The sequence below is a fragment of the Lagopus muta genome, chromosome 7 (genome assembly GCF_023343835.1).
Source record: "Lagopus muta isolate bLagMut1 chromosome 7, bLagMut1 primary, whole genome shotgun sequence".
NCBI classification, from domain to species: domain Eukaryota; kingdom Metazoa; phylum Chordata; class Aves; order Galliformes; family Phasianidae; genus Lagopus; species Lagopus muta.
The window spans coordinates 14,342,133-14,370,066 of record NC_064439.1 but is presented as its reverse complement, the minus strand read 5'-3'; the positions used below and the strand labels follow the sequence as shown (position 1 = coordinate 14,370,066).

Below are 27,934 nucleotides of genomic sequence, written 5' to 3'. Positions count from 1 at the left end.
TTACTGCCTGTTTTCTCCTACTTTTTAAGTATGATTAGGAAAACAGATAGAAGTCAGAAACTGGCACCAAATGGAAAATGTCCTCTTGAATTCTTTTCTGTTTACACACGAGTGAAGACAAGGTAATTTTTTTTTTTTTTTCCTAAAATCAATTATTGGAAAGTTTTCTACTCACAACGAAGTTTCCTAGAGTCTTTATTCTCTTTTTCTTTGTCTTGTTTTTCCACCCCAGGAGAATCTGGTACCTCATCTTCTAATGCTTCATCAGATTCTACTACCTATTACATTTAAGATAAAGGTAAGTTTACCAATTCAGAGAATACACCATTAACAATACATTTCATGCAGACTGCTCTACAATACACTGCTATTTTCCCTTTCACTTAATTCTTTCCAGAATTCTAGATGCCAAAATTATCTTCAGAGATGATACCATTCTAGCTGGCAGTAACTTTGAGAAGCATTTGGTCATAAGACCCAATACTGACAAAAATTTAATTACATCAACTTCTTTCTTCCTCCCAAATTCAGTAGACATCAGCTGTTTCATTCATATGTTCTGCAACAGAAGCACCTGACTGATAAAGTCAAAATCAATTTCTACAGCATTTATCCTGTTTCTAATCTCCCTAGTTTAAGTTTTCTGTGACAGAAACAGACTGCCAGTTGGAGAATGAGACCTCTGTCAAAGTACACACTGAATTCAGTCCAACAGAGTATCGATACCAGGGTCCAAAAGCCTTGCTCTGTGGATTAATGTTCTTTCAGCATGTTCTCAAAAAGAACAAAAAACCCACAGTTAAATGGAAATGCAAATCATGTTGCTGTATGAGGGCAGATGCTGAAGAAATTGTCTGCTGCCTCGCACCTATGTTGCATTCCATCAGGAAATAAGAAGAAAGCTTCCTTTGGTCTCAGTGCATAACACCAGTTAATTTGCACTTTAACTTGCACAGCAGACGTGAGCTTTAAACAACCCTCATTCCTTATTGCTTTTCAAAAGCTTCAGATAGACTTTTTAAAATGTCACCAGTCAATATACTCAAACGTTCAATTAATGTCCCTGCCAAGGATCCAACTGCCACTGACATCATGTGAACAGGATTCTCTTCCTCAAAGCTTTTCAGGATTGTTAAGTTTCAGATCTCCTAGATTTGAATATATCACCTAGAATTTAGGTTTGTAAAATGGACCAAGTCAAAATTTGTGTGTGTAAAAACAGAGCAGATATCCTTCACAGATATTCCTTCTATATAACATACTGACATAACAGCTCCCTGAGGGAGGAGAGAGACATGAATCTAAGCTGTAGCCTTCCTTTGGGCTTCAGATCTGAGCAAGCCACAGCCATCATTCACATTCACAGCTACTATTACAAGAGAGAGTTTTCTTCAAACTTAAGTTTGTTTCAGATCTGATTCATTTTTGTACCCAAAACTTTCAGTGCTTCAAATTATCAGATGGTCTAAATAAGGTATATTTTTCCCTGTGCAGTACTAGGTCTCTAGGCTTTTGATTCACACTTTAATTTAGCCTGAAGGGAATAGCAATAGCAGATGCTGAAGTAAGCATTCTTTTGTTGGTCGCCCTCCCTTTCACCCCCCCTCTCTTTTCTTGAGAGAAAAAAAGCTCATTTCTGAGGAGATCAGTCCACACCTCCCAGTTCTTAATCCAGTGGATCACTGCTCTTTCCTTGGCACAACTTAATTTTATTTCTTATCACTGGGAATCATCATATCCCCAGCCCATTCCCAAGAAAATGACAAAATGAAGATGTATATGAGCTACTTGGAGTAATTACATACATTATTTTGCTAAAAAATACTACCTTGAAATCAGAGCCTTCATGATTCAAATACCTACCTGATTGTTGATGGTGTAGTTAAGGACTTTATACCATTCATTAATGAAGCTGTCATTATCAGACTGAATTAAGAGTTCAGTTCCCTGGCGGGTTTTTAGCTTTAAAGAAACAAACACAGATGTCATCAGAACTGATAAACATACTAGAACTTCAAAATCAAATTACATGAAGTTAAACTTCGCGCTGGCACAACTTTCAGATGATAAATAGCTAATCTAAAATCAGTAAAAGCACAAAGTAAGTTGTCTTAAAATTGAAAAGCATATCCTGTACAAATATATTAAGAATGGACATCTCCTGCAGGTACATAAGTGTACGATTTACAGAGAAGAAATGCAAAAAACCTGAAGTTTTTAGAGACAATTTTTGAAATTGCTTGAAAGCTTAGAGTTTTGCATATAAATAAAATAATTTACCTCAATGACATTCTTTTTGCTGGATTTGTCCTTTGAAGCCCAGTCAATCAATGCCCCTTTGAGATCCACTGTAAATTCTGGCTTGGACTGATTCACACCAAACTTCTGGAAAAAAAAAAAAAGGAACAATGATGATGAACTTTAAGAAAAATACTAATAACAAAAGGTTCCAAGATACATAGACTTGCAATTCCTGAATGTAACACACTATCACTTGATTCACAGCCTACGCAATTTAAAGCAAACACAGCATCCTGCCACAAATAAACTAACGTAATACCAGAAAAACTGAAACAAACAAAAAGCACCAAAATCTCTTTATTCATGCCTATTATGAACTGCTCAGCCTAAGGATTTTAAAATTCCAGTAGTTTTAAATTCTGATCAGATTTCAGCAGACTTGTTCCTGTTGAAAGTGGTAGAAGTCTATGGAGAATTTGATCACAGCTTGATTCTTGTGGAAAGTCTCAAGCATCTTCAGTTTTTACATTCGCAGAAGAAAATCTCTTTTTAAATGTTCCCAGTGATGCTTTCTATACTAAATCTATTCAGTATTTTCCTTTAGCATACCCTAGTAAGTAAACAGAAATCAATTTCACTGTCTAGCTTCTAAAAAACAAGTAACCAAAGCAACTAAGAAGCATTTAACCCATTATCAACCAATTTGGAGGAACACAGCATGAATAAGAGCTATCTTTACTTCCTACTTTACCATTTTGCTGGGTATAGCCAAGTACTTCTACCAGGGTCACAGCATACATCCCATAGCTTTAAAACATAATTTCTCAAGGAAGACGATTCGCAAACAAAAAGCTAATTGTTAGTAAGTTTTGTTTGCTTTTAATGTATAGAGAAAGCATTAAGTCAATTGGCTGCAGAAGAAAAAAATTGATGTACATTTGGGGGACAGTCTACAGCATCAAATCCATAACAAAGCTTTTTTTCTAGTTATGAAATAATAATAATTTAAATATATATATTTTGTGCTCATGTGACAACATTCAAGCTGACCCAAGTCTCAGGACAGCATCCTTGCTGCAAACATCACAAGGCTTCCAGTCTGTACCACAACAACGGCACCTGAGGTGAGAAAACACAGCTCAAAAAACAGAACTAATCTGCTGCTTCTGATTAAATTCACAGCAAGGATGTTAGTTAATGCTAACTGTTTTAGAAAGGCTGTTTACAGCTAGAAAATCTTCCTACCTGATTCCTAATTAAATGATGATCAGAATGAAACAACCTAACCTGTGAAATATCAGAATGAAAGAATACTTCTAATTTACACAGTGTCAACTAACATCTGAAAAAACTGCCTGCTTTCTATCTTGATTCTCAGATTTCTCATCTAAGGATGTTTCTTAATAGCTTTTGGTTGAGTCCCAGCTCAGAAATGGAGTTCACAACAACCTTCGTGCATGTTGGAAAACATTTAGGGATTGCCACTGGAGAGAGCATGAGACTAGAGCTGAAGTCCTCTACAAGATGAGGGATTTGTTACCAATGCCTTCCCCATGATGCTGAGCAGCAAAGGAGATGACCTGCAGTGGGTGAAGTCAGTCAGCAACAGCCACAAGTGTTTCGACCACAAGGAGTGGTTCCCTGCTGCCCTCTGGTATGCCCCACTATGCAGAACTCCAGGTGGCAGCTCCCATGTTACCTCAAAACACCACTGTACTTTATCCTTTTTTTTTTTATTATTATTTTTTAAAAAGCCTGACTACCTTCAGCACAATCTGAAAAACACAGGACAATCCCTCCAAAAAAGAAGAAAAAAAGCCAGCTATTAATGGTGGGAGGGAACAGCCAGGGAACAGCCAAGCAAGCACTCTAAGCCCCCCTACAAAGCACCTCTGATCTACCAGAGTATCACAGACTCATCACAAACTTAGAATTTCCTTGAAGAAAGAAGTTTAACCTTCCATCTCTCCTACGAGCTTCCCTACCACGGTTCTTATCTGCTCCTGCCTGTGTGGAGATGAGAGGCCAGCCACCACTGTCCTCCTCAAAACCTTCCAGGAGCAAATCCTGAGCAAGGCTACCGAGATGCTCAGCTTACAAGGGTTAGCTAGAGGCAACTGAATCCTCCTGAAACACACAGGTTTTCCTGAGTGCAATAAGAAGAAAAGTTGTCCCTTTAGCATCCTGGAAACATAGCACATCGCTAGGTCAGCACTGGTCAAGCTACATTCAGTCCTTACTCCCAGTTCTGACTGCAGTTCTCTTTTCCGCTGTCAGAGAAGTTGCAGAGAGCAGAAATGAAAGAGAAAGAGGGAAGAGGTCTAGTACATGCTGCTGAGAAAAGCCCTAACATAGTAAGTTGTCCTACAGTCTCTTCTGACAGATTTTTCTAGGAGAAAGAAGTAGTCTTGGGACATGTTTATGCAATTTTCAAGGCAGAGATAATTTCCCCTTTTTGGAAAGTGTAATGACTGTTGTTTTTTTTCACTCAGACACAGATGCTGAGTTGCATGAGGACTGCCTTGGAGTTATGTGCTGACATCAGAATCACACTTTTTCTTGTTTTCAGGAGTTGTCTCCGCATCATGGGTGCACGCATAGGACAAACCACACAGCCAGTAGTGGGATATATTTCAGCTTTTTTGGAAACTGATCTGGCTTTTATGTATAGGAAGACATTGGGAAACACAAATGACAGCAGCCAGTCTAATAATTCTGTTCCCAGTCAGTTTCATAGAACTTTCTAATTCCATGTCTTCTTCAGAAATAGTGCCAAGGGACAGATGCTTCTGAAGTTCTGTTACCAGTCCCAAAGAACTTACAGCTTGAACAAGAAGAAGAAAAAACACCAAGACATTCTATTTTACCAGAGCAGAATTAGAGAGCTTTTCTGAAATCTACTAAAAGTATTTACATTTCAAACATTTCTCATTATTATCAGCTGAGCCCTGTATACTCAGCTGTGCAATACTGATGAACTACAGCAATGTACATACAGCACTCTTGTACGCTGTAAGGAGTGGTATGGCACTGTAAACAGAGCTTGCCCACATGAACTGTGAAGAGCACTTATTTCCTTGATCTTTCAGTGGGAAGTTTACTCACTTCTGGTTTACCACCAGCACACCCGACACTGAAGAAATGCAGCTATTACATAAGGTTGACAAACAAATCCTTCTAGCAATTTCTATTTGCTGCTGCTGTTTTTCTTTTTGAAGCCCCATCACTAATATCCATCAGTAGCTATTACATCTCCTTCACAACAAAAGAGAAAAGCTTTCAACATACTGAAAGAATTGAAAGAGAGATGAGTGAAATCCACTATTTCCCTTACAGAAAACAGCATTTTAAACAATATAATAATGCATAAAAAGTATGTGGCTTCCACACATACAGATTCATTGAACAGAAATAAAAAGAGCTGCATCATTTTTAGCACAAGTTTAATTGAAAACGCCTAGTTACTGCCTCCTGACCAAAAATAATAATAATAGAGCCATGGTAATCCAAAAGTGTCACGTTTTCAAGGATCTTAATGGAATCCAAAATATTTAGCACTCTCTCCACTCTTCAGGGCGCACAGGAGAGATAGCAATGTAGTTACAGTGGCCACCAGATTACAGTCCTCAAGAAGTGATACATTGCTTTTAATATTATATAAGATGTGTGTATACACACACACACACACACTTCTTTACTGTGAAAGCTTTAGTTTGATTCTGGTTAAATTAATAATCAGCACTAAAACACTAAAAACTGCTTATATAGCCAGTCAATCCTCTTTTTCCTTCTAACAAGAATCTTAACTATTTTCTTCTTTTCCACCATGAAACTATCATATTAGCTACCAACATTTTTTCAGTTTCCAATAAAGAGTACATCCAAGCCTGGCAGCTACCCTTCAACATATGACTAATACAGATGCTTAAATTATACATAAGGAGTTCTACAAATTTATATCAGCTTTATGTATGTAGCATAAAGCCAGAATGCCATGGAGCTCTTTTCCTTTTTTTTTTTTTTTTTTTTTGATGCATAACATTTTTATTTCAGTTATAGCTGACATTAACCAATATCATGTACATTGATGTATCTAAGGCACCACAGGAGCCTTAAAAACAGTCTGAATTAGTTCTGTTAGAAAGAATTAGACATAGTATCTGTTAAAAAGAAACAAAACGTGACCACATCATGCTGTTTATTAGTTAAGACGCTGGTGGTTCAAACGTTATGCAAATCTGGGATTAGAATTCAGGCGCTGATGATAATAGTTGATCTTTGTTCCATTAAAACAACTACAGCATTATTACAATACACTTTTGTTAATTTGTATCTTAAAAAAAAAAACACTTTGAAAAATAGCAAACAGGATACATAAGGTGTTATTTGAAGTGATAAAACTTAACTTTTGGAATGCTTAAATTTACTTTCAAGATTAGTGGCAAATGGCCTTATAGCGACAAGAGGCATGCAACAAGAACACATACACTGAGAGCTGAAACTTGGGCAGAGTTTACATAGGTGACAGCAGGTCGACGACTGAGAGCATTTTTCCAAGAAGAAAGCAGCGAGAGCAAGAGCTCAGGGATTGAGAGCCCTTGGCAAAATGACTTGACGAGAAAAGGAAGAAAAGTGATGAAGTCACAAAACAATGCACAAAAAATGATATGGTTACATCAATTATTAGACACAGCTAAAAAATCATCTTCTGCTAGATGAAGAAGCAAAAAGGAAGCAAAGAAGCAAATTCTTTCATGTCACATAGACTTGACTTTACTCAATTAAAACATTGATAAAGATCAAAGCTTCTGACAAGAGAGGTGCAATTTTTAATGTCCCCCCAAACAATCTTGTGCACAAAGATCAAAAAGAGCATGTGCTGAGTAAGCCAAATGCAAACATGCACACAGTTGATGCTCTCCCTTGACATTCTCAATTTAATTATAAATATGAATAGTACCAACAGAATAAAGTTCTGCCTACTGTCAGTATTTAACTGTTTGATGCAGAAATACTCTTACTACATATATATTAGTGATCACAATACTTTTGCTGCACTTAAATTATCAAAAGAATTGGTAACTTCTTTTTTCCACTAACGGACTGTTTGAAAGGTGTAACACAGCTAACACTGGTCTCCCCAGCCAAGCAGAGTATTATTATTGTTATTATTATATCACACAACTATTATCACTATATTACACGACTTTTTTTTTTTTTTTTTTTTAAGCAGATCATTCAGTCTGGCATACATTTATTCATTTATAACTGCATCATACAATCAGGAACAGTGATATAATAAACATAGTTAAAATTAGTATTCTGCATATTTTTGTTTTGCTTTTTTCCATCAATTGTTAAATTTGGATGAAGAGCATTAAAATTTTTTTAGAATAAAAAAATAATAGTACCCTTTGAGACCAAATATCAAACCAAATATCAAATCTCATCCTGAATGGCTGGGAATTTTCCAGTTCATGAAGTAGGATGATGAAAATGGACTTGACTGAACAATAGACAGTGACTAAAGGGTATGAAAGAAGACAAGACCAAGTTTTAAAGCTTTCCAAATCCTAACACTTCCTGCTTTGGAACTCACCTTTTAAGATTCTCTAATATTTCTTCAATATATTTTATCAGTGAAGATAATGTATGAAAAAGTAGTTCACAGATTTTTTTGATTTTTTTTTAATATTATTTCTCTCACTTGCAAATAATACTAACTATATTTACCCAGCATCCCAACATTTGCAGGTGGGAAGGTCAGTAACTTTCAGGTGTACATGCTTCTGTTCATTTTTCTGCGCTTGACCCTCTGACGTGCATCATACCCTCTTCCTCTTCCCACACTCAGTATGGACAGATCTCCTTAAGTTACAAAGTCCACTTTCTACAACAAACAGTGCAGTTCAACTTATCTCATGCTTCTAATCCTTATTATTTTTTCCTTCCCGACTGTTTTCCACCTGTTTGATCACCTTGTCCAACTTCACCATTTCCATTCCCTGCTACTCCCAGTGTTTTTTTTTCAAGCAAGTTTATCCACTTTTGTGCAACCACCCCTTCTGCAGCAACAAAATGGCAGAAAAAAAACCCCAAACTCAGAGCTTTGGAAAAGAACAATCAGTATCAATTCGCTGCCCAAAAAACTGTAGCAGCAGAAAGTGAGTCAAGTAGAAAAATCAGCAAAGCACAGCAGCGTAGCCTACATCGGTAAGAAGAAATTTTGTTGGGCAAGATGCAATTTTGTTGTTACCAGTGTGACATCCTGGAATAACTTTGTATGACCTCTCCTTAGCTATTATAGGAGATCTACATTTATTTTTAATATCAGACTTCCAAAGTAAGTAAGAAAGCCACAGGTAAGAAACCATTTTTTATATTGATTCATGTAGGAATGTAGCAGGATTATAGCCAATGTAACTATAATGTTATTAAAGTAGAAATGATATCAATATTGAAGAATCATTGTCATTGTCTCCAGTGTGAAATTTTTCTTTCAAAATAGATGCAAATATTTATCACACATTATGTGGTTATAAAACAAAAGTTCAAAGCTATCACTAAACAGTAAGACAACTTTTTTTTTTTTAAATTGTGCATACATCTTGGTATTTAAGACCAATAAACAACAGGGCTGTAATTTGTTGTGCTTTACGATATCAACACTTAAAAGAAGGTGAGGCCTTGTTGCAGAGCTTACCCAGCCAGTTCCACTTCCTTGGGTTTTAGTGAACAGCAGTGATGAACCTTGTAATACCGCCCAGGATGACATCCAATTCTTTCTGTAAATATTTGTAAACAAAACATAATAAATTGACTTTAAAAGCAGATACTAAAGCTGTGTGTCACTGCTGCCCAGCTGACTTGCATGTTAATATACTTAACCATATATATTGTCATCAGTGCCATCAGTAAGTCTTAATTGCTTGCATATTTGCAGAAGTGAACATATGTTAATTGTCCCAGCCTGACCATCAAAATCTAAATCAAACAAACCTAATTAGTAGTGGAAGCAGCTCACCAGAAGGAATGCCATACAATTATAATTTCAAAAGGGCTAATCTGGAATGCTCAGCCTACTGTGTACTAAGGAGATTATGCCAAAGCACTGCATAATTCTGAAATTGACTGATCACATCTTATTGGGATGTACATGCCCCACTTTTATGCAGTAAGCTCATTAACACCAGCAACAAAATATTTGTTACACATCCAAAAAAATACAGGAAAGGAACAAACCAGTTCTTTAGCTGTCTGACAATTTCTGTGCCTAAATATCTGCCCAGAGGTTAAAAATAAAATAGAAAGCTTTACAAGCTCTAACAATCCATTCCCACTGTCTAAACATTAATTATTATTGAACAGCTCTCAAAGTGACAGGAGGGTCACACTGCAGTATTCTGGTAAAGCAGCCCAATAATCCACATCAGTGATTCCAAACAGATTTGCCCTAAGTGATGAGGGTATACTGCACCAGCAGCAGCTTGTATGAGCCACCATCTACCTCTTCCTACTGGGCTCTTAGAAGCAGCTCTGGGGAACCAAGATGGAGATCAGACCTGCTGCCCACCTGGCCCTGGACCAGGTCAGGTCTCTGGAAACCCATCAGCTGTGTGCTAGCAATTTAATCCTTAAAAAAGAAATAATGCTTCATGTTTCAGAAATTTGGGAATGTTGATATAGACATATACAATAGTAGACCTAAGAAAATCCCTTTCAAAAAATTACAGGTAAAAAAGTAAACCTAAATTAAACCTGAGGAAAAACCACATTTAGACACTATTTGGTACTGACTCTGCAAACGCTGGAATTAGGTTAGACAGTATTAGTTGGTTTTACATTAGGATTTATAACGCAGGTGCCCACCCCGAAGCAAAGAAAGGAAACTACAAATGAGGCCATTCATCACATACAGGTAGAGTAGCATTGATAAATATGGAATCTCTTGCCCACTCGTATGCACACGTACTTCTAAAAGTAGAAGGACCTACCGAACTTTCTTCCCATTTTCTGTAATTTTTGTCACATTCAATAATCCATATTTCTCTTGACCCTGCAAGATGGAAGAAGACAAATTAAAAAGAAAATTTGCTTTTATTGCCATCACATCACTGAATTCAATCCCCTCAAACAATCAGTATCTGGCAATAAGCCATCTTTGCCAGTGTTGTAACTTCAAGAAACTACTGTAAGTATATTTAAACAAGCAGCATCAGTAAAATCAAGACTTTTCATGGGAAAATATTCCAGTATACTAATTACCACTAAGAAGGTATAATGCTTTCCTTCCACAAGGCCTAGGTTCTTTAAAAGAAAAAAAAAAAAAATAAAACTTTTGTGGAATGACACAGCAGAAATTTTAAGCAAGGATATATTGATTTGTATAATAGTAATTTTGTGTTTGTGTCTGCCACTAAAAAAAAGGAGATATCTGACAAACAACCTAAATTCTTCAACAGAATTCTTCCAACTCAAGTTAACTGTATATTTTAAATAAATCATTCCTGAACTGCATAAAAATACTAATAAATTAGTTTTCAAACAGATGAGCAAAACATTCCATGTCCTATTTTTTCCTAGCCCCAAGAGAAAGATTACAATTTTAAGCTACTTAATTATACACTGTGGATGAAAATCATTTAATTTGTATGCCACTGTACAACTTTGGAGATCAAGCAGTGAAAAGCAAAAAAAAGAATAACAATGAACTAGAAGGGTATGTTTAAGTTACAGAGGAGTGAATATTTCTAGTTTCTGTGCAAGAATAAGAAAAATAAGGCATATTTTTAAAAAACAGCGCAGGATAAAAAGGAAATAGACAATTTGCACTATTCTATTGCACTACTGCACTATTGAGAAGTAATCTATTAGTTGAAATAATCAATTAGGGAAAAGATCTAAATTAGCTTTATCATAACAAAAACATCCTCAATTTTAGATCCACTGAAAATACAAGATATTTAGAGGAGAATGTTAGAGAGAACATCTCAAATTTAAGCAGACCACAGAATAATCACAGAATACAGAATAGAATAGGAAAACTTGACTCTGACACTGTCTTTATCAGAGACACAGAGCTGTATTTCATGAATCTTACAGATTTTTATTTGCATGTTTTTTGTGGTTTGCATTAAACACAAGAGACGTGTTTTCAAAGATAGCATTTATCTGGTGATTCATGCTGTTCTGGTCCATTAGTAATTGCTCGTCTTAATCTAATATCTCTACTGAGCCAGAGTGCCCTCCCAAGCCAGTGAAAATATATATTATTTTCCAAAAATAGGACCTCAGTGCCTGGGTAACCCATGCTCACTTTCTCCAATATTCTGCGGTATTAAAAAATTGCACAGGGAACCGTTATGAATGTTCCGAAAAAGAAAAAAACCTACTTGGAAAGCATATCATCATGCCTTACTTAACAGCAACACTAGAGGGTACTAAGGAGAAAATGATGGTAATATTTCACTGGGGGGAAGAGAAGTCTAAATAACAAAACACAAAAATACAACTTTTTTTTGTAATATTAAGTTCCAGAGACAGCTAAAGAGAGCAGACTTCTTTTCTCCTATTGTTTAAAAGCAGTAGCAAGTTCTGCTACAGAATCTAACATCTCAAGATCAAACAAGTGTTCACATTTAAAACTTCAACTGAGGCAAAAAAAAATCTGTTTAGCATTCATAACAAGTCTTCAGCAAGTTGAAGTTTCCCTCCCGTTATTCTATGAAAGCAAAAAGACAAGGCTTATTTATATAAGGCTCTCAAGATTACTACAAGTTTTCAACAGGTGAAAACACAAGTGAAAAATGAAGGCATCACATCATATGAGCTATTAGTGACCAATGACAATGATAAACACAGTGGATACAGAAAGTTTATTTCTGCTTGTAAACTACCAGGTTGCTAGGTATGAAGTCATGACTCGGAGGAAAAAGTCAATCCTACATAATTTGACACAGCTAAGCTACACATCCACCACTCTCACATAGTATTCTTTTTTTTTTTTTTTCTGAAAGCCCAGTTGGATGCAATACACTCCTTGTATAGTGCCATTAGTTCTATCCTGTTCTTTTCTCCCAATAACAAGCAATTTTCTAATCACAAATAGCACGTTTCTACAACATCTACTTATTTAAACAATTTCCATACTGACTGTGGCTTGATGCTTCGGTGAAGAAGGAGAGGACTCATTTTCAGGAAAACTGGCCTTAGAAGAGCTTGATGATTCCTATAGAATTTAAATAATTAGTATAAATTATTCTTTCTCACAATGTTTTTTTAATTAAAAAAAAAACCTTTTTCACCCCTAAAGGCACACTTTCCAATTTCCCCCCCCCCTCACAAAAATAGGTTGTTCTGAGCGTTCATGATATTCTGAAATATTTGTATTATAAACCTGCTTAACTAAACAGTGTTCTTACAATACTTAAGGCCCAATCAAACCAGATTATTAAGCATGTACCCATTTGAAAAAAAAAAAGTTAATACATACTTTATCAGCTTAAAGCAAAGCTTTCATCCATATTAAGGAGCAGATTTCTTTGTATGACTGCAATCACATTATGAAGCACGTTTGAAATACAAACAAATTACAAGGCACCACGTGGAAAACGACACAGGCAGATGAAGAACAACGGAGAGGCTCTGTCCCCATGCTTGCTCAAACATCTATTAGTTGACAGCCCCCAACAGATTACCAAGAACATGCCACAGAGAATGAACAGAAAACAGCTTCTGTTATTACTGACTCAGCTCTGTCCTGACTAAACTCCCAGCTCAGCTCCGGATGTGAAATAAAACCAAGCATTTTAGCACTTTAAGTACTGTGCTCTGCCCTTAGACAACATTACAGCCCTGCTGTAATCAAGCACAACTTCTCTTCGCATATTACAGAGGAGATCAGCAGAACTGTCATTAAAGGGATTAGCTCACTACATAACACCACTATTTGTACCTCTAATTTAGAATTTTTGGTTTAGTAAGCAAAAGTTTTATTTCAACTCTATGAATACTTCAGCTACTCATCTGCCATGTTTAAAGGGGATTCTTGCTTAGCGTCTCCTACAACTGAAATATTCAGGCATAAAATATCAATATACCTTACATGGGAACCTTGCCCACATTCACAATTCTTGAATTTAAAACCTTCCAAAGCCTGAACTGAATTACAGGAAATTCCCAATTATAAGTAAAATGACTATAAACATCAAACTCTGAATTAACATGAGTTATTTCAAGGCTAACAAGAATAAGGCTACCACTGACAAAGAAACAACAGCAAAATTATCAAGCAGTCCTTGGATTCTCTGAATGTTATCAAACAGTGATGCAAAACATAAAACAAGATTTCAGAAATTCATACATGGCAGTTTCTTTTCAATACTTCACAAATCGAAAACAGTTCACATTGCAGCATGCTGTTTAACTTGCACCTACCTTATCGTTGGTGTCCAACACAATTGTGCTGTGTCTCCATTTTGTTAAAACTATCGGTTCTTGTAGCCTCCTGTCCAGACTCCTACTCTTTATTATATCTCTTTGCTGCTGTGGTGAAGCATTATACTAAAGAAAAGAAAAAAATCAATCTATAAGTAGGCTCTAATTCACACAAAAAAGGCCTGCATCTTCACAGTATGAACTTCCAGATTCCTGATTTCATCCAGGTGTGCAAAAATAGCCTTTTCTAAATCTAGCTCTTAGTTTTCAGAACCATCCTGTCTACTGTAATCCTCTCGACAGATAGATGTTTGATTTCCTGGACAAAAGCTTTCTGCAACCAACTGCCATATCAAGAACTAGTATGGCATTAGAATAAACATATGATTTAAACATTCAAGTCTTCATATTGCACTGACAGTAAAAAACACCTGTCGTGACATAAGACAAGGATAACCCTGCTATTCTACAATAAGCCATGCAGATTAAGAGTGTTTAACTGAATATGATTCTATTTGGCCCCAAGGGTTCCTATGCTTAAGAGAGTAGATACCAAGAAGTGAGGTGAGGACTTCCTTTTTCAGAAATACCTACATCAACTATTGCTAAGGGAACTTGTTACTGTGCAACACATCTAAGTGCAGAAAACAAGTATTTAGCAGGAAATAATTTTAAGACTTGGCAGAGCATTAAGAGCAAGGGAGACACAAGTTCTATGTTCTGATAAGCTCAACAGCATTCAGAGATGAACAGGTTGAGAAAATATAAAGGCCATGAGAAAGATCCAGCATTTAACTTCCATTCAGCTTTGCAGCATACATATAAGTAGCAGAGCCATTTAAAATCATCACATTATAAAGAACTATAAAAATATTTCAAGCAAACTTTCACATTGAAAGAACAAACAAGAAAAGACAAAAGATTTGTTTGCTTTTTACAGTCAGTAACAATCTCATTCTCTCTATTCAGCGTTAGAAGACTGAAATCTATACACAGAAGCAGAAGGAAATAAGCGTGACACATAATGGACTAGAATTCAAATGTAGTACAGGAAAGTCAAATACTCATTTTACTGAAAAAAGGCAAAAACTATCCTTGACATGACATGGAATTCTACAGTTTTGCTACCAATTTACTCAGAGCCTCCAATTGCTACCAATAAACTCAGAGCCTCAGGTCTTCAAAGATGATAACACATACTGACGAAGTACAGCAAAATTAAAGCTCAATAACATAAATTCCAAATTCAAGATGAATAACAAGTTAAAGTTAGTGCTAAAATAACTACTACTACCACCATGGCAGAGACCAAGATAGAAGCTCCGTATTTTAAAAGGAATGGAGTTCATGTTCCAATAAGTCAACAGATACTAAGAAGCATTTAAATTATTTCAACATGCAGTGAAGTGTTAAAGTACTCCCAGTTGAATAAATGTTGTAGTGCAGTGAAGAAAATTCAGTACATCATGTACAAACAGAGGTGTGCTGGTTGGCACCGTAGAGATTCGCATTTGAGACTGCACTGACTTCATATTGGTTTCAGCACATTTACATTCATACGTCAACTGCTACCTTACAGTGAGGTTGAGGTTGAAGTAACTTTCAGTTTGTTCCTGTGTTAAATCAAAGATGAACCACCATTCATGCTGCAAGAAATCTAATGGCAGCTTACTTTCTTGTGATACAAATATCCATCCAGACACTCCTACCAAGCAAACTGTGACAGCAGTCTAAGCAATATACAGCAAAACTGCCGACATTACAACTAAAACCTAAGCAAGTTTCAACTATACTATGCCTAAACAGCAGAAGACTGCTACAGTGTTCCTCACAACAGTTCAAATGTTTTTGCTATGAAGTGAACCATTTATTTTACATATACACACACGTATATATACTTCAGTGACATTAATGAATATTAGTTATGGAAACCTTCCACACACATTTGAGCATTTTGAAGAACTCAAGCTGTAACCACAAAGACTTTAAAGTATCTTGAATTAAAATTTACCTTAAGAGCTGGAATATAGTCACAGTCTGTTTACAGGTGATCTATATTTAAAAGGTGCCTTTGATACCATCATGAACCACTGGGAGTCTGTTTACCTAGCAGGTAACTCCATCCCAAAGGAAAAAGGGCCTGTAAGGCAAGGCTGACTCTCCAGTTTTACAAAATATACTGCACAAGAAAGCAACAATATATCGAGCTAACAGTTAACGTTTCAGGAACACTGCGCTGTGCATCTTAGCAGCTTCAGTACTTTGTGCTGGTGATACAAGCAGTGTTAATAAACTGACAAAGTCCTTAAAAAGAACATTTGACATCTCTCTCGCATTTTCTCACAACATAAGTGTCAAGTAAACTATTTTCAGTCAAATGTTCATTGTCAGGTATATTTTCCTCCCTGTGAACAGCAGAATAAACTACCAGAGGAAAAAAGAGAAAGCTAAGTATTTCTGGGCTCAAGACAAGCTTCTGCTTCTAAAACAAAGGGAGTGATTTGTGATATTTGTGATTTCCAAAGAGTTACAGTGAGATACAGATACTGCTTTGGACTCTGGATTCTCCAAGCAAACTAACCATGAACTACAATGGATAGATGCTACTGGTTAGAGAGAAGCAGCCAGGGTGCTAGTGATGCAGTTAGATTCCTCTTTACATCTTCGGTGTCACCTTGAAGACTAAGGCTAGGTAAGGGCCGTACAGAAGTCATCCTATGACACCACATGCCCTAGCATCACACCTTAAAAAGTTGCTATCATTTTCCTAATTCTGAAACTTCTAACAATGCAGCACGTAACTCCAAACGCACACTACTGCTCTTTGAAAAAATGTCCCCAGAACTCCAGCTTGTCCCACTCAGTTACCCCTCCCTAGCACTCCCAGCTTGATCCTCATTTCACGGTCAGTTCCTCTTATCAGCAAGTGAGGACAACAAACTGTTCATACTCCTACTGCATACACCAAGTAACCCTGACTCCTTATTACACTGGTTCTTGGTACAGGGTGAAGACACTGCTGATATTGATTTAGGTAACACAGGGTTATTTTCATTGTTGAAGTCATTCAGTGCTTTCACTAGCTACTTGAAAGCTTTCTTTGCCTCACAGTAAATTTCTCTAACCCTCTCAACTGGCTGAATAACTTATATTTAATTTTAACCCGATAATGGAGCATGGCTCAAGGCTCTGTCCTAGCCTAATTGTGACTGAAATAAATGCAACACCTCCAAGCTATTTGTAGCAGTTGTCCTCATTCTTTGGGAGATGACACAGATCTGTCAGCTTCAAGACAGAGAACAAAGATTCCTCTTTGTTTGCACTAATAACAGACACAGTCAAAGACAAGGAATTGGGCGGGTGAAGGGAGAAGAGGGTGGGAAGCAGCTGGCAGTGAAATTTGGTAAAGACCCAACGTTAAAAGCAGGTCAGGGATTAAAACAGGAACATATAAGAATATTCTGACATCCCATTATCCTTTATCACCTTATCTACTCCACTGTATTATTTGCAGTTTTCTCAGTAAACAGTCTGAAATTATTTTTGTTCTTTGAATGATTGCTTCACAACAAAAGGATTTCTCCAGTGCTGCAACTGTCCTTGGCTTTGAATAAACTTTTCACTTCTGTGACTGAACTAACATCAACGCAAATGTTTTGCTATTTCTTATGAACTAAAAAAAATGCTTTTTTCACCTTACATAAATAGAAATAAAACATTTCTTCACTGCCTGTAAAGGACCCTGCCCACACCTTGCTTTCTCTCCCTGGAGAATTAAGGCTCCTCATGTTCCATCTGTACAACAGCAGAGTTTCAGGCCACGGCTGCACTGAAGGAACAGTGCAGGGCAGGAGGCTGCTGCAGAAGACAGCTCCCGTTGGAGCAGAAGTGATCCAAAACCCCTCTGCACCCACTCTACTGACTTGACTGCCCTGGATGTTCTTTGCTTCACCTTCTATCCCAGTGGGTTGTTTGATTTTTTTGATTTGTGTTTGTTTGTTTTTAATAATCTGCAAGAACAAACAATTGAATGTAGCAGAATCCACAAGAGGAAAGGGAAAGTCTTCTGGAAGATGTATTACAAGTTGCAAGTAAAGATTAGTATCCATTTCAAATAATAATTCAGCTGTCAGTGAACATAGGGCAGAAAATAGGAAAAGTCTGGGGTGTGCATCACCTGGGTGTGGCGAGAGAAGGGACTGTCCTGCTCTGCTCAGCAGCCTCACCTTGAGCACTGTGTGTAGTTTGGCCACCACAACATCAGAAGGACTTAAAACTATTATAAACTAACTGTCTACAGGAGGGCTGTGAAGATGTAGAACAGTGAAGAAGGCAACACATATGACTTCAGTGGCTGAGGTGCCCGGCTGCGCTCAGCCCAGAGCAGAGGAGCTGAGGGGAGGCCTGATGGCGGCTGCAGCTCCTCACAGGGAGCGGAGGGCAGCGCTGAGCTCTGCTCTGTGTGACAGCGACAGGGCTGAGGGAACGGCATGGAGCTGTGTGAGGGGAGGGCAGCTGGGCTCAGGGAATGGTTCTGCACCAGAGGGCAGTGGGCACGGAACGGGCTGCACAGGGCTGTGGGCACGGCCCTGAGCGCTGGAGTTCAAGGAGCATCTGGACACTGCTCACAGACACTGCGTTTGATTTGTAGGTAACTTTTATGTAGTACGGACCCAGGAGTTGCATTTGATGATCCTTGTTGGGTCCCTTCCAACTCATGCTATATTATGATTGTGTTCTTCTGTTCCACTACAAAAAGTTGGGCCATGCTCATCACAAGTGTTAACAGAATTTTTCAGCAGTTGTCAAAGCTACTCCATGCAGATGTTAGTTCAGCCAGAGGCATTCTGCTATTCCTAGATGTTACATAAATGTATATGACTGGAGGGCTTGTTATAAGACTGTCTGAAGTAATCTATGTTGTAACTCACCCTCCTCCCCAACACCATCAGATACTTGTTTTTATATACACGTACAGTACTGAAGCACTAATACAGAGCATGTTCACATTTACAGCCAGTGCTATAAAAGCAAAACTTTTTCATGTTACAGTACTATCTCAGTACTGTATCTTGGTTCTAGTTCTAATAATGTGCAGATTACCAAGAATAATCTAAAATAAAAAGCATTATCTTTTTTTCTTTCCTGGTTTAACAGCATCACATAACCATACCATTCCATACATTTATTTTGCAATTAATTTTGAATAGAAACACAAGATCTAAATATGTCAAGGGGAAATAAAACTGATACTGAGTACTACTGTAGACTCCACCTAATTTCTTTTTAAAGATCTTTTTCCAAGTAACTTAACTTTCATTTAAACAAGAGTGGCAGTGCTGAAGTCTTTCTATGGTCTTTTCTCTAAGCATTCATGAGAGTTTCCAACAAAGATCATTTTTCTTCAAAGCCATTCTGCAGTCTATACTGTGTTTCCAGTTCATTTGTCCCAAAGCACTTTTGGAACCAGCCTCAGCAAGCTTTTTGGGAGACTGATCTTCAATCACGCCTCAACTACTCACATCTTTGTAACATTTTCACTGTATGTTCATCAGATACAGTGATGCAGACTAGCTAAATATTTTGCTGAAATGTTTAATATATTAATTAAAGCTATAGGTAGGAATTTCTGTCAATACATAAGACTGTGAATTGAGAACTAAATTGCTAATATACTTCTGTTAATCATATATTTGCTGCCACTAAAGCGCTTTCAAAGATCACTCAGTAAGGAACTAATAATAGAGTCTAGTCAGCAGAAGAGAAATAACTTAAGGAAAGTTCCTAACAGCAATATTTGATAATTTTGATATAAACAAGAGGCAAAGCAGATCAGACCACAGATCAGACCAAAAAGAGAGGCTAGCTATCGTTCTGTACAAGGTTACTAATAGGAGGGACCTCGGAGGCTTACACAGAACCACTAGAATATCATTACAAACACACTAAACCTCCTCTCTGTGTGTTTATGTCTCACACAACAGTTCTGGTTTATCTTTGCAACTTTTTACAGCCGAATTAGAGCCAAACTCAATGAGTTACTTTGTTCAAAGCCAACCTATTTTAGTAGAAAGCAACTTCTTCACTGTCAACTTTGTGCAGGAGGCAAAGAACAAAGCACCAAAGAAATTATTGCCCTTATTTACTTCAAACTATAAACACCTAACTACCAGTTGTTTCCACCAGAACTTCTTGAAGCAGATTTTTACTTTTCTACTTAATCTAATAGTCAATCAATGGCTAAATAGCTTTCAAAAACAATAGTTACCAATTCATTATATATATTAGAAAATGTTAAATATTTAACACATCAGATGAACACTGGAGAATTCGTAAAGATAACTCAGCTCTTCAGTAACACAAATTCTTCAGCTGATCTACCAAAAGAGCCAAGCATTTACCTACATTCCTAAGTTTAAATACTTGTCCAAAAGCACTTTCTATTAAGGCTGCTCCTTTCTAAGTAGAAAGGACACAGGCTTTAGGGAAATAATAGCTGAGGAACACACTCTTTGGAATACTTATGCATGCAATTCTCTGAATATTTATTATGATCACCTTAATATATAAGACTGAACAAACATCCTAACACTAGAAAGGCACATATAAAAACATAATTATGACAAGCGTTCTGAAAATGAGAATTATATGTTATTAGGTACATCCTCCGACTACCTAAATCTGTCAATTTCCCATAATTTTTTTTCTCACTCCAATATTAAGTACCAGTTTATACTTTAGTTGAAACTCTTAAAGGTCATTCTCAAAGACACCTTAAACTGTAGAACCTTCTGTTTTTCACTAATTCTGTGTATAAAATCAGAATCATCAAGTGTACATGGCAAAATAATGCATGGCAAAAATAATGCTCTTTGGAGTGTACTACAAAGAAAGTACAATTTCTCAGGAATATTCTGTAGCTTACAAAATTTACCTTTTTTCCCCTAAAAATGCTTTCTATTTCATGAAAATAAATCACAGATATTGCTTCGCAGCCTTACACGAAAAGCTAGGTTCTGCAAAGACATCACATCTTTTTTGCTATTTGAATAGCTACGTCATCTATTTTTATTATGTCTGTCAGCGTGCTTTTCTTCTTCACGACTTGAAATTCCACAAAAGTGACAGAAATAATGAAGTGAAACCCCTAAGTCCTCTTGTTGTGTCTAACTCCCACTAAAGGCCTCATAGAACATCTCCTAGGGAGGAGGGCAACAGTCCAAAGTTTCTTCTTCAGCTCACTCACCTTTGGTAACTCCCATTCTGATCGGGAACCATCAGCACTGTAGTAGTATGGTCTACCTTGTTCATCTGCATGTTTTAGCCACTGTAGAAAGAAGCGTGATGACAGGAAATGTAATTAGTGTGACAGTCATAACATAGCTAGACTCTGATAATTTAGGATTTAAAGTGAATTTGTCATAAAGTCCCATCCACTTCAGCAGGGTGTGCAAAGTAACCTCCGTTAACTAAGTTTAGTCAGTAGTGAGAACATATCAGTTTTCAGCTTCCTGCATTCAGCTCACTATCACTTTTTCCTTCTGCAGCTCCTCAGGCAAAACTCCTGCAGTAACACAGATACTGAATTCCTGATGACTCATATAATCTACTAAGAGATTGTGATAAACAGATGTTTTGAAGATTACACATCTCACTCATCATCATTATGATGTCATTTTAAGGAGGTATGATCTTTACACCAGATCTGTGGAAGGATTTTATACATAAGATTACAAAATTTCAAGTAGCTCATCTAGCAGCTGTTGATAATTTAAGAGATTACTAAACAACCTGAACTCCATTTTTATAGCATCAACACGAGCATGAGTTGCAGTCTAAGATGATAATACAGATTCTGTAACCTCTAACAGCAACTCCCAGAATCAAAGAGGTAAAACCACGGTGACTATGACTAATGGTGCAGAACAAACAGAACTGTAAAGAGCAAAATTCTACAGGACTTTTGAACAGTAATATACATGGAAAAACTCACACCTCAGGTCAAGTAGGTTTCACAAAATTATGCACCAGTAAGTTTGTTTTCTATCAATCCCAATGTAATTTTTTTTTTTTTTTTAACGTTTACCTATTTGCCAAAACAGAGCATGCACTATAGATTTTCAGCAGAAACAGATCTGAGAAGGACAGAAATGCATAACTGACATAAAACTCAACTATTCAAAAGCTTCTTTAAAAGCACTTGCATACGCTAAGTGGAGAACAAGTGATGCTACAATAAACACTCCTTGAAAGTCAAAGAAATCAAAACAACTTCAGTGGACAACTAGAAAAATAGACTGCTTTACAAATATAAACAAATATTGTCATTTTTTCTTCATGGGAGAAAATTCTAGGATACATCCAGAATCATGCTAAGTTGTCAGGAGCAATTCAGTAATTAGAATAGAACATAAATCTATGATACAGCTATGGTGTAAGTACAAAGTTTGTCTACATCTGAAAGCAGCACTGAAAACTTTTTAAAAAGGATGAAACTGAAAAAGAAGAATTTTCAGTTTGAAACCATCCCATCTGGGAGACAGCTGTAGACAAGAACAACACTTAAAAGATAGTAAGAACATCATTATATTGGTATGAAGTTCATTCCTGAAGTATAACCAAGAGGATAGAAGGTGGGGAAAAAACATACACGTTATATATTCATTTAAAATAATGTGACACCAATGAAAATAAGAAAACCTCCCCTGAATGGTGAAGTACATACGTCAGAAAAAAAAAATAGTTCATCTGAGAAAGTTTCATGCATATTTAAAAACAAAAAGGTAGATACCACTAAGGAATGCTATTCACTTCTAGAAATGAAATCTGCATTTCTATTAGTGAATTAGCTGAAGAGAGCATGTGATGAGAAGAAGGAAAAAAGTACCTTTTCATTAGTATAGTCATTGGTATATAAGGTTTGACCATGTTCATCCAACTCTTCTGACCAACCCTTTGGAGGAGAACCGTACTGACTATCTGACTGGCTGTAACAAGAACTGTGGTCGTTTTCTTCTGATGAAAGATGCTACAAGTAGTCAGAAACATACAAGGCAGTTTTGAGAATGAAAATGCTTTAAAATCTGAAAGATCAAAGATTATTTGACTAGAAAGAGAATAGTAATAAGAGCAGGAAGTTCACATTTTTATACCTTACATGAGAAAATGAGCTCATAAATAATCAATAATTGCTAGGTAATTAAAACAAAATCAGAACACAATTTATACTTTTTCTTTACTAACCCAGATTCTGACTACTCAAATTCAAGCAGTGTCATATGACAGATTCAAACCTAATTAATACTCTGAATCTGTTGCCAATGTAAATTTTATTCCCACCAATTTGTATTACTGAATGACGAAGGAAGCTAGCTTTCATTACCTCTATTGCTCCAGAACACCCACAAGACATACTACACCTCGTGTTTCTGGCATCATCCCAGCTTTCATACTTAAATTCCCTCGTTCTCTTTCCAAATAGTTCATGGAAACCAAATGATCATTCAGGATAACTTGAAACTTCAGCTAATCTGTCTATGCGTATGATGCATCCTACAATGTTAGCAATTTTCAGTCTTTACTTTCCAGTGTTGGCACGTGACAATTTAAAAGCAAGACATTTTTACCTGCTAAAGGCACAGCTAACAGAATTATAAGATTATCTTCTAAAGTTAAGAGTGAATTATAACATGGAAACAAGTTTGATGCATGAAATAGAAGAAAGGTTTTGCACACACATCAAAACTTGTGGTAACTCACCACGTGCATGAGGGAAACTCCCTAAGCTGACACAAACTGACTACTAAGCACAGCAAAATCCATAGATCACTTCTGGTCACTCATAAAGCAAATGTCCCCTACAGCCTACAGAATGTGAGCATTTAAACTATGCATTAAACAATCTCATTTCTCTCCTATAACACAAAAATCTGAACTGCAAATTTCTACTGATTGGGGCAAAAAGTCTTCAGTCACATTTTTACACTTGGACTTGAGACTAACAAGTTCAAAATGCTGCTACAGGCTCCTCTTGAATAATTGCTTCATAACATAGCAGTAGTGTGTACACATATTTAAGTCAAAATTATATTTTAATGTTCTAATACTGATTAGAGAAATGTCAGTGCACTTATGGTAGTGGACTTTGGAAATATATACATATTTAATAAAAATTACGGCCAAACAAGATAATGTTTCTTCCAAATAATTCCTGATGCTGAGGAAAGCAACATACAAATTAAAACTAAATATTCTCCTAGGAGAAAAATAGAAACCAGCCTGTTGCTCAGTAAGAATGACTTAACATGTCTGTCTGTAACATACTTATAACACAACAGTTCTGATGTTCCAAGGCTCAGCTAATCCCATCAGCATACTGTCTAGGAGTTTAACTTTAGCTGATAAACTTAAATGAAATTGCAGAGCCGTTACAAAGTTTATCAAACCAAAGTCATTCTTTAACACATAAAAACAAATGCTGAAGTTGCTTAAATGGGCATTTTAAAAATAACACTGGACAAACCACGCTCTACGACTTCTGGTTCCTCTTCCAACACCTTTCCAGTACTGCCTCTATGCTTCCTACTTCATGTAGCCTAATATTTCTACTTAAGAGTCCCAGCCCCAATCATATTCCACCTCAATCAACTAAAAACATCTAAAGCAGACAGCTACCAAATCTGTCACCTCGTTTTACTGTAGCTTAGCCTGGTATCTCAACCTTTACGTATTTGGTAAAAGTATTCAACACCATAAATGAAATGCTGAACACAAACAGTGGACTGTGAAACACTCACAAATGAAGGACTGAAAAGAAGAAAAAAGTGGCTTCAAACCAACCAGTAATAGCATAGCCATAAAGGACGAATTACAAAAGAATCTTGTTTATATTAATCAAAGCACATATCATCCACTGACCTTACAAAAAAAGAAATTGAGATGGATAAGATTGTTTGATGGATAGAACTGGTAAAACTAGTACAGATTGGCCTTCAAACATCATAAACAAGTGAACGAACTGAGCTATCTGACACAACAGTAAAAACAAAGCAGTAAAGAAGCTTCTGAACATGCAACTACGTGGTGAATCCTCTGCAGATGGTGGGGGAAAGAATTTTTGAAAGTACTTCCATGAGAAGAAGGAATAATGATGACATTAGGAAACCAGTTACACATTGCTACGTGAGTTACTACTCAAAAAATAAATAAATAAAAGCAGTCATTTCTTCACAGAAAATCACTCCAGAAGAACAAAATTGTACCTAGCAAAAGAACAGCCAAGCGTGAAATTAACTGATAATTGTCAGAGACTGGCAAACTGAGTTTTGCCAGTTTACCTGTTGCAGCCACTAGCCAGTGGCGAGAAGGTAAGACTCTTTAAATGCTTGCAAATACCATTGCTGCTCAGAAGGCCATTCCCAATGGCAATGAGAGGGCTCCCTTTTGCTGTCCGCCTCGTTTCTGGCACTAATGGCCCAGAGGCAGATTTCCATAACAGGATGCTTAGCAATCTAAAACTTCTGAGCAGTATACAATTAAATTTTAAAACTAAACAACATAATAGCTCATGTGTAGTTCAAGTGGATTTCCTCATATCTGAAAAAGGTATATGAAAATAGAAGATTTCTTGACATATGTTTGCTTTTTCTTTCAAGCTTGATACTGATTAACCTCAATACTGTTTGAATACAAGAACACTGTTTTAAGCATATTTAAACAGTAATATTCAGCTTCCAATTATTCCTTTCCTTTATCTGAATCACAGCAAATTGAGATAGACTAACACCACTTGTTTGGGTCTGCCTACCAATCAGCTGCACATAGCACATTAGCTACTCAAATATTATCCTTAACTATTTTTTATTGCAAATAACTTCTGTGGGAAAGCTTAACAACAGTAAACAGCTCTAAAAGGTGAAGGATTTGCATTACGAGAAAAAATAAGCTTTATAGCTGGAACGTAACTAGGTCAGAAGTTCCTACAGCCTTCCCCAAGCATTTGCCACCATGAGATCCAGACACTTGATTAGACACACCTCCCAGCACTGTTACTTACATTCTCTTCTTCTCTAGGACATCCAGTTATCATTTGCAGAATTAAGAAAATGATTTCCTCAAAGTTCACAATTTTCCCTAACAAAGTATTACTTTTAATTGCCTTTTCCCCTAGTTTTCTCTGCAGATATCCAAGGCCCAAAAAGAAATCATTGATAAGTGTGTAAATTCATTTCTTGTAAGAAAACAGTTAGATAAAAATGTATGGAATTGAATAGAAGCCTCAATTTCATCAGTGTTTTTGATGCTGTTGGAAAGTGCTACAAAACATCACTAAGTCTAGTTTTAGCTCCCAAACTCTCCTATGTAGACTTACTGCCACAGCATTAACCAAGCAGGAACAAACACCTGCACGTACCTTTCCTTTGTTTTATTGTGTATTTAACTTATACTGATAACTCCCCTCGTATTTCATTTCCCTTCCCAGTTTCTAGAAACTGCCTCACTTCCTGTCCTTCCCCCACTCCCTTTATCACCCCAGAAATGTGCAGAATACACTGAAAAAGAGAACATATTCCATGTCAGAAAAGCTGCAATGGTTTCCTTACTCCATTGTCATTTAAATTCCTGTTTGTTTCAAGTTCTCCTTTATTTTCAAAAGGAAACCTGCAACACCTGATGAGGGACTGCCAGGTACTTTCACAACTAGTACTCAGGCTTATGATCCATCTTGTACACATTTCATGTACACATTTTCATATACAAAATTGACTGAAGTCAATGGTTGATTGAATCCCATGAAGCCACACGACTGAAAAGACAAATGAAGACAGTCCTTGATACCTCAAAATTCAGAGATATCAAGTTCCATAACAAAACAGTATTCAAATGCATTACAACCTCATTGTGATCTCAGAACAAACTACCTCATGATCTGCATGGCTCTGGGAATCCCCTTTATTAATGCTTGCATCTCGGGCCCAACGTGGAGGTTTCCAGGTTCGTTCCTGTGATCCTCTGTTGTAGTAATAACAGCGTCCTGTTGTATCTTTATGGGTTTCCCATTCCCCATTTATTTGGACTGGAGCACTTGTAGGTAGTGGTGGAAGTGCAGACTGAGATATTTTCAGTTCTTGTAAATTAGCATAAACTGGTGAATCAGGCCTCCCTTGGCTTGGTGGAGTAGTTGGCTATTGAGAGAAGAAATGTATTATTAAAGAGCAAATGACTTTTATAATGCTCCCTTACAAATCAGCATATATTACAAGAGTAAAATTAACCAACACACTCCTCATTTTTTTGTTGTTGTTGTTACTTATAAAAGCACAAAGGAAAGCCACAAGATACCAAAAAGATTAGATTTTTTTCAATATTAAACAGATGTTGTTTGTGATCTTTATAGTTCACATTTCAGCATTTCTCCAAGTTGATAATTGCCTTGCAATGGATTTGAAATGCAATAAAATCTTCATCAAATAATTATATATATTAAAACTTCAGCTATGCAGTTAAAGGATTGCTCAGTAGCCGTAAGTAATATGATCTTAAAATGAAATACATTATTTCTTACATGCTACTTCATCAATTAAAGATGGTTTCCAAGTCATTTTTGTCCCGTAATATTATATAAATGATGGTGAATATAAAGCAGTGCTTTTGTTTCTCAACAAGAAGTCAGCAGACCATTGAATTTGAAAGACAAATCTAATGTGGTGATGCTGAAACTCCAGAAAACACTTGGGTGGTTTATACCTGTAAGCCTTTCCAAATAAATGCTTACTTAAACTCTTTTATGTAATAACACTGTGAGCATTCTGATTACCACTCCCTTCTTACAGAAATTATGTGGATACTTATTTAAAGTGCCCAATTTTATTCATATGTATGCAAATAAGGAGAACAACAATTGTCCACAAGGAAATAAAAATTAAGGACAATTTCACATTCATATTTTGTGGATATGAAGACCTGCGAAAAGCATAGTTAAAAGTCTGTGGTACTCACTGAAACCATGAGTACTTTCAAATAAGCCACAGAAGTGGTTAGGAGAAAAATATACTTTTGACGTTCAATTTCTGAAGTGCAGTAGAAGCATGTAAAACACACCATGCAGAGGATAAGAGCATGTGTTTTCATGAGAACTGTGACCAGGAAGCTGTGGAAGCAGCTTGCCATTAAGCCAAATTGAATGCCTGTTAACATAAAGCCAACTCTCTACATCACGGCATTTATTCAGACACTCTAAAGAAAGTAAAAATATCAT

General features: G+C 36.6%; 1 protein-coding gene across 4 annotated transcripts in view; it reads right to left on the bottom strand.

Moving 5' to 3' along the window:
• Positions 1-27,934, bottom strand: part of ARHGAP12 (Rho GTPase activating protein 12) — a 64,914-nt gene that overhangs the window by 8,020 nt on the left and 28,960 nt on the right. The window contains exons 3-12 of one of the 4 annotated variants that reach the window (XM_048952306.1): positions 26,598-26,861; positions 22,565-22,705; positions 20,924-21,004; positions 13,678-13,803; positions 12,395-12,469; positions 10,236-10,297; positions 8,945-9,026; positions 2,281-2,385; positions 1,864-1,962; positions 176-278 (exon numbers count right to left, since the gene is read on the bottom strand). In XM_048952306.1, coding sequence (XP_048808263.1) covers positions 176-278; positions 1,864-1,962; positions 2,281-2,385; positions 8,945-9,026; positions 10,236-10,297; positions 12,395-12,469; positions 13,678-13,803; positions 20,924-21,004; positions 22,565-22,705; positions 26,598-26,861 — 1,138 coding nt within the window. The remainder of the gene's footprint in view (positions 1-175; positions 279-1,863; positions 1,963-2,280; positions 2,386-8,944; positions 9,027-10,235; positions 10,298-12,394; positions 12,470-13,677; positions 13,804-20,923; positions 21,005-22,564; positions 22,706-26,597; positions 26,862-27,934) is intronic. The other 3 variants (XM_048952307.1, XM_048952308.1, XM_048952309.1) reach the window with 3 other exon arrangements.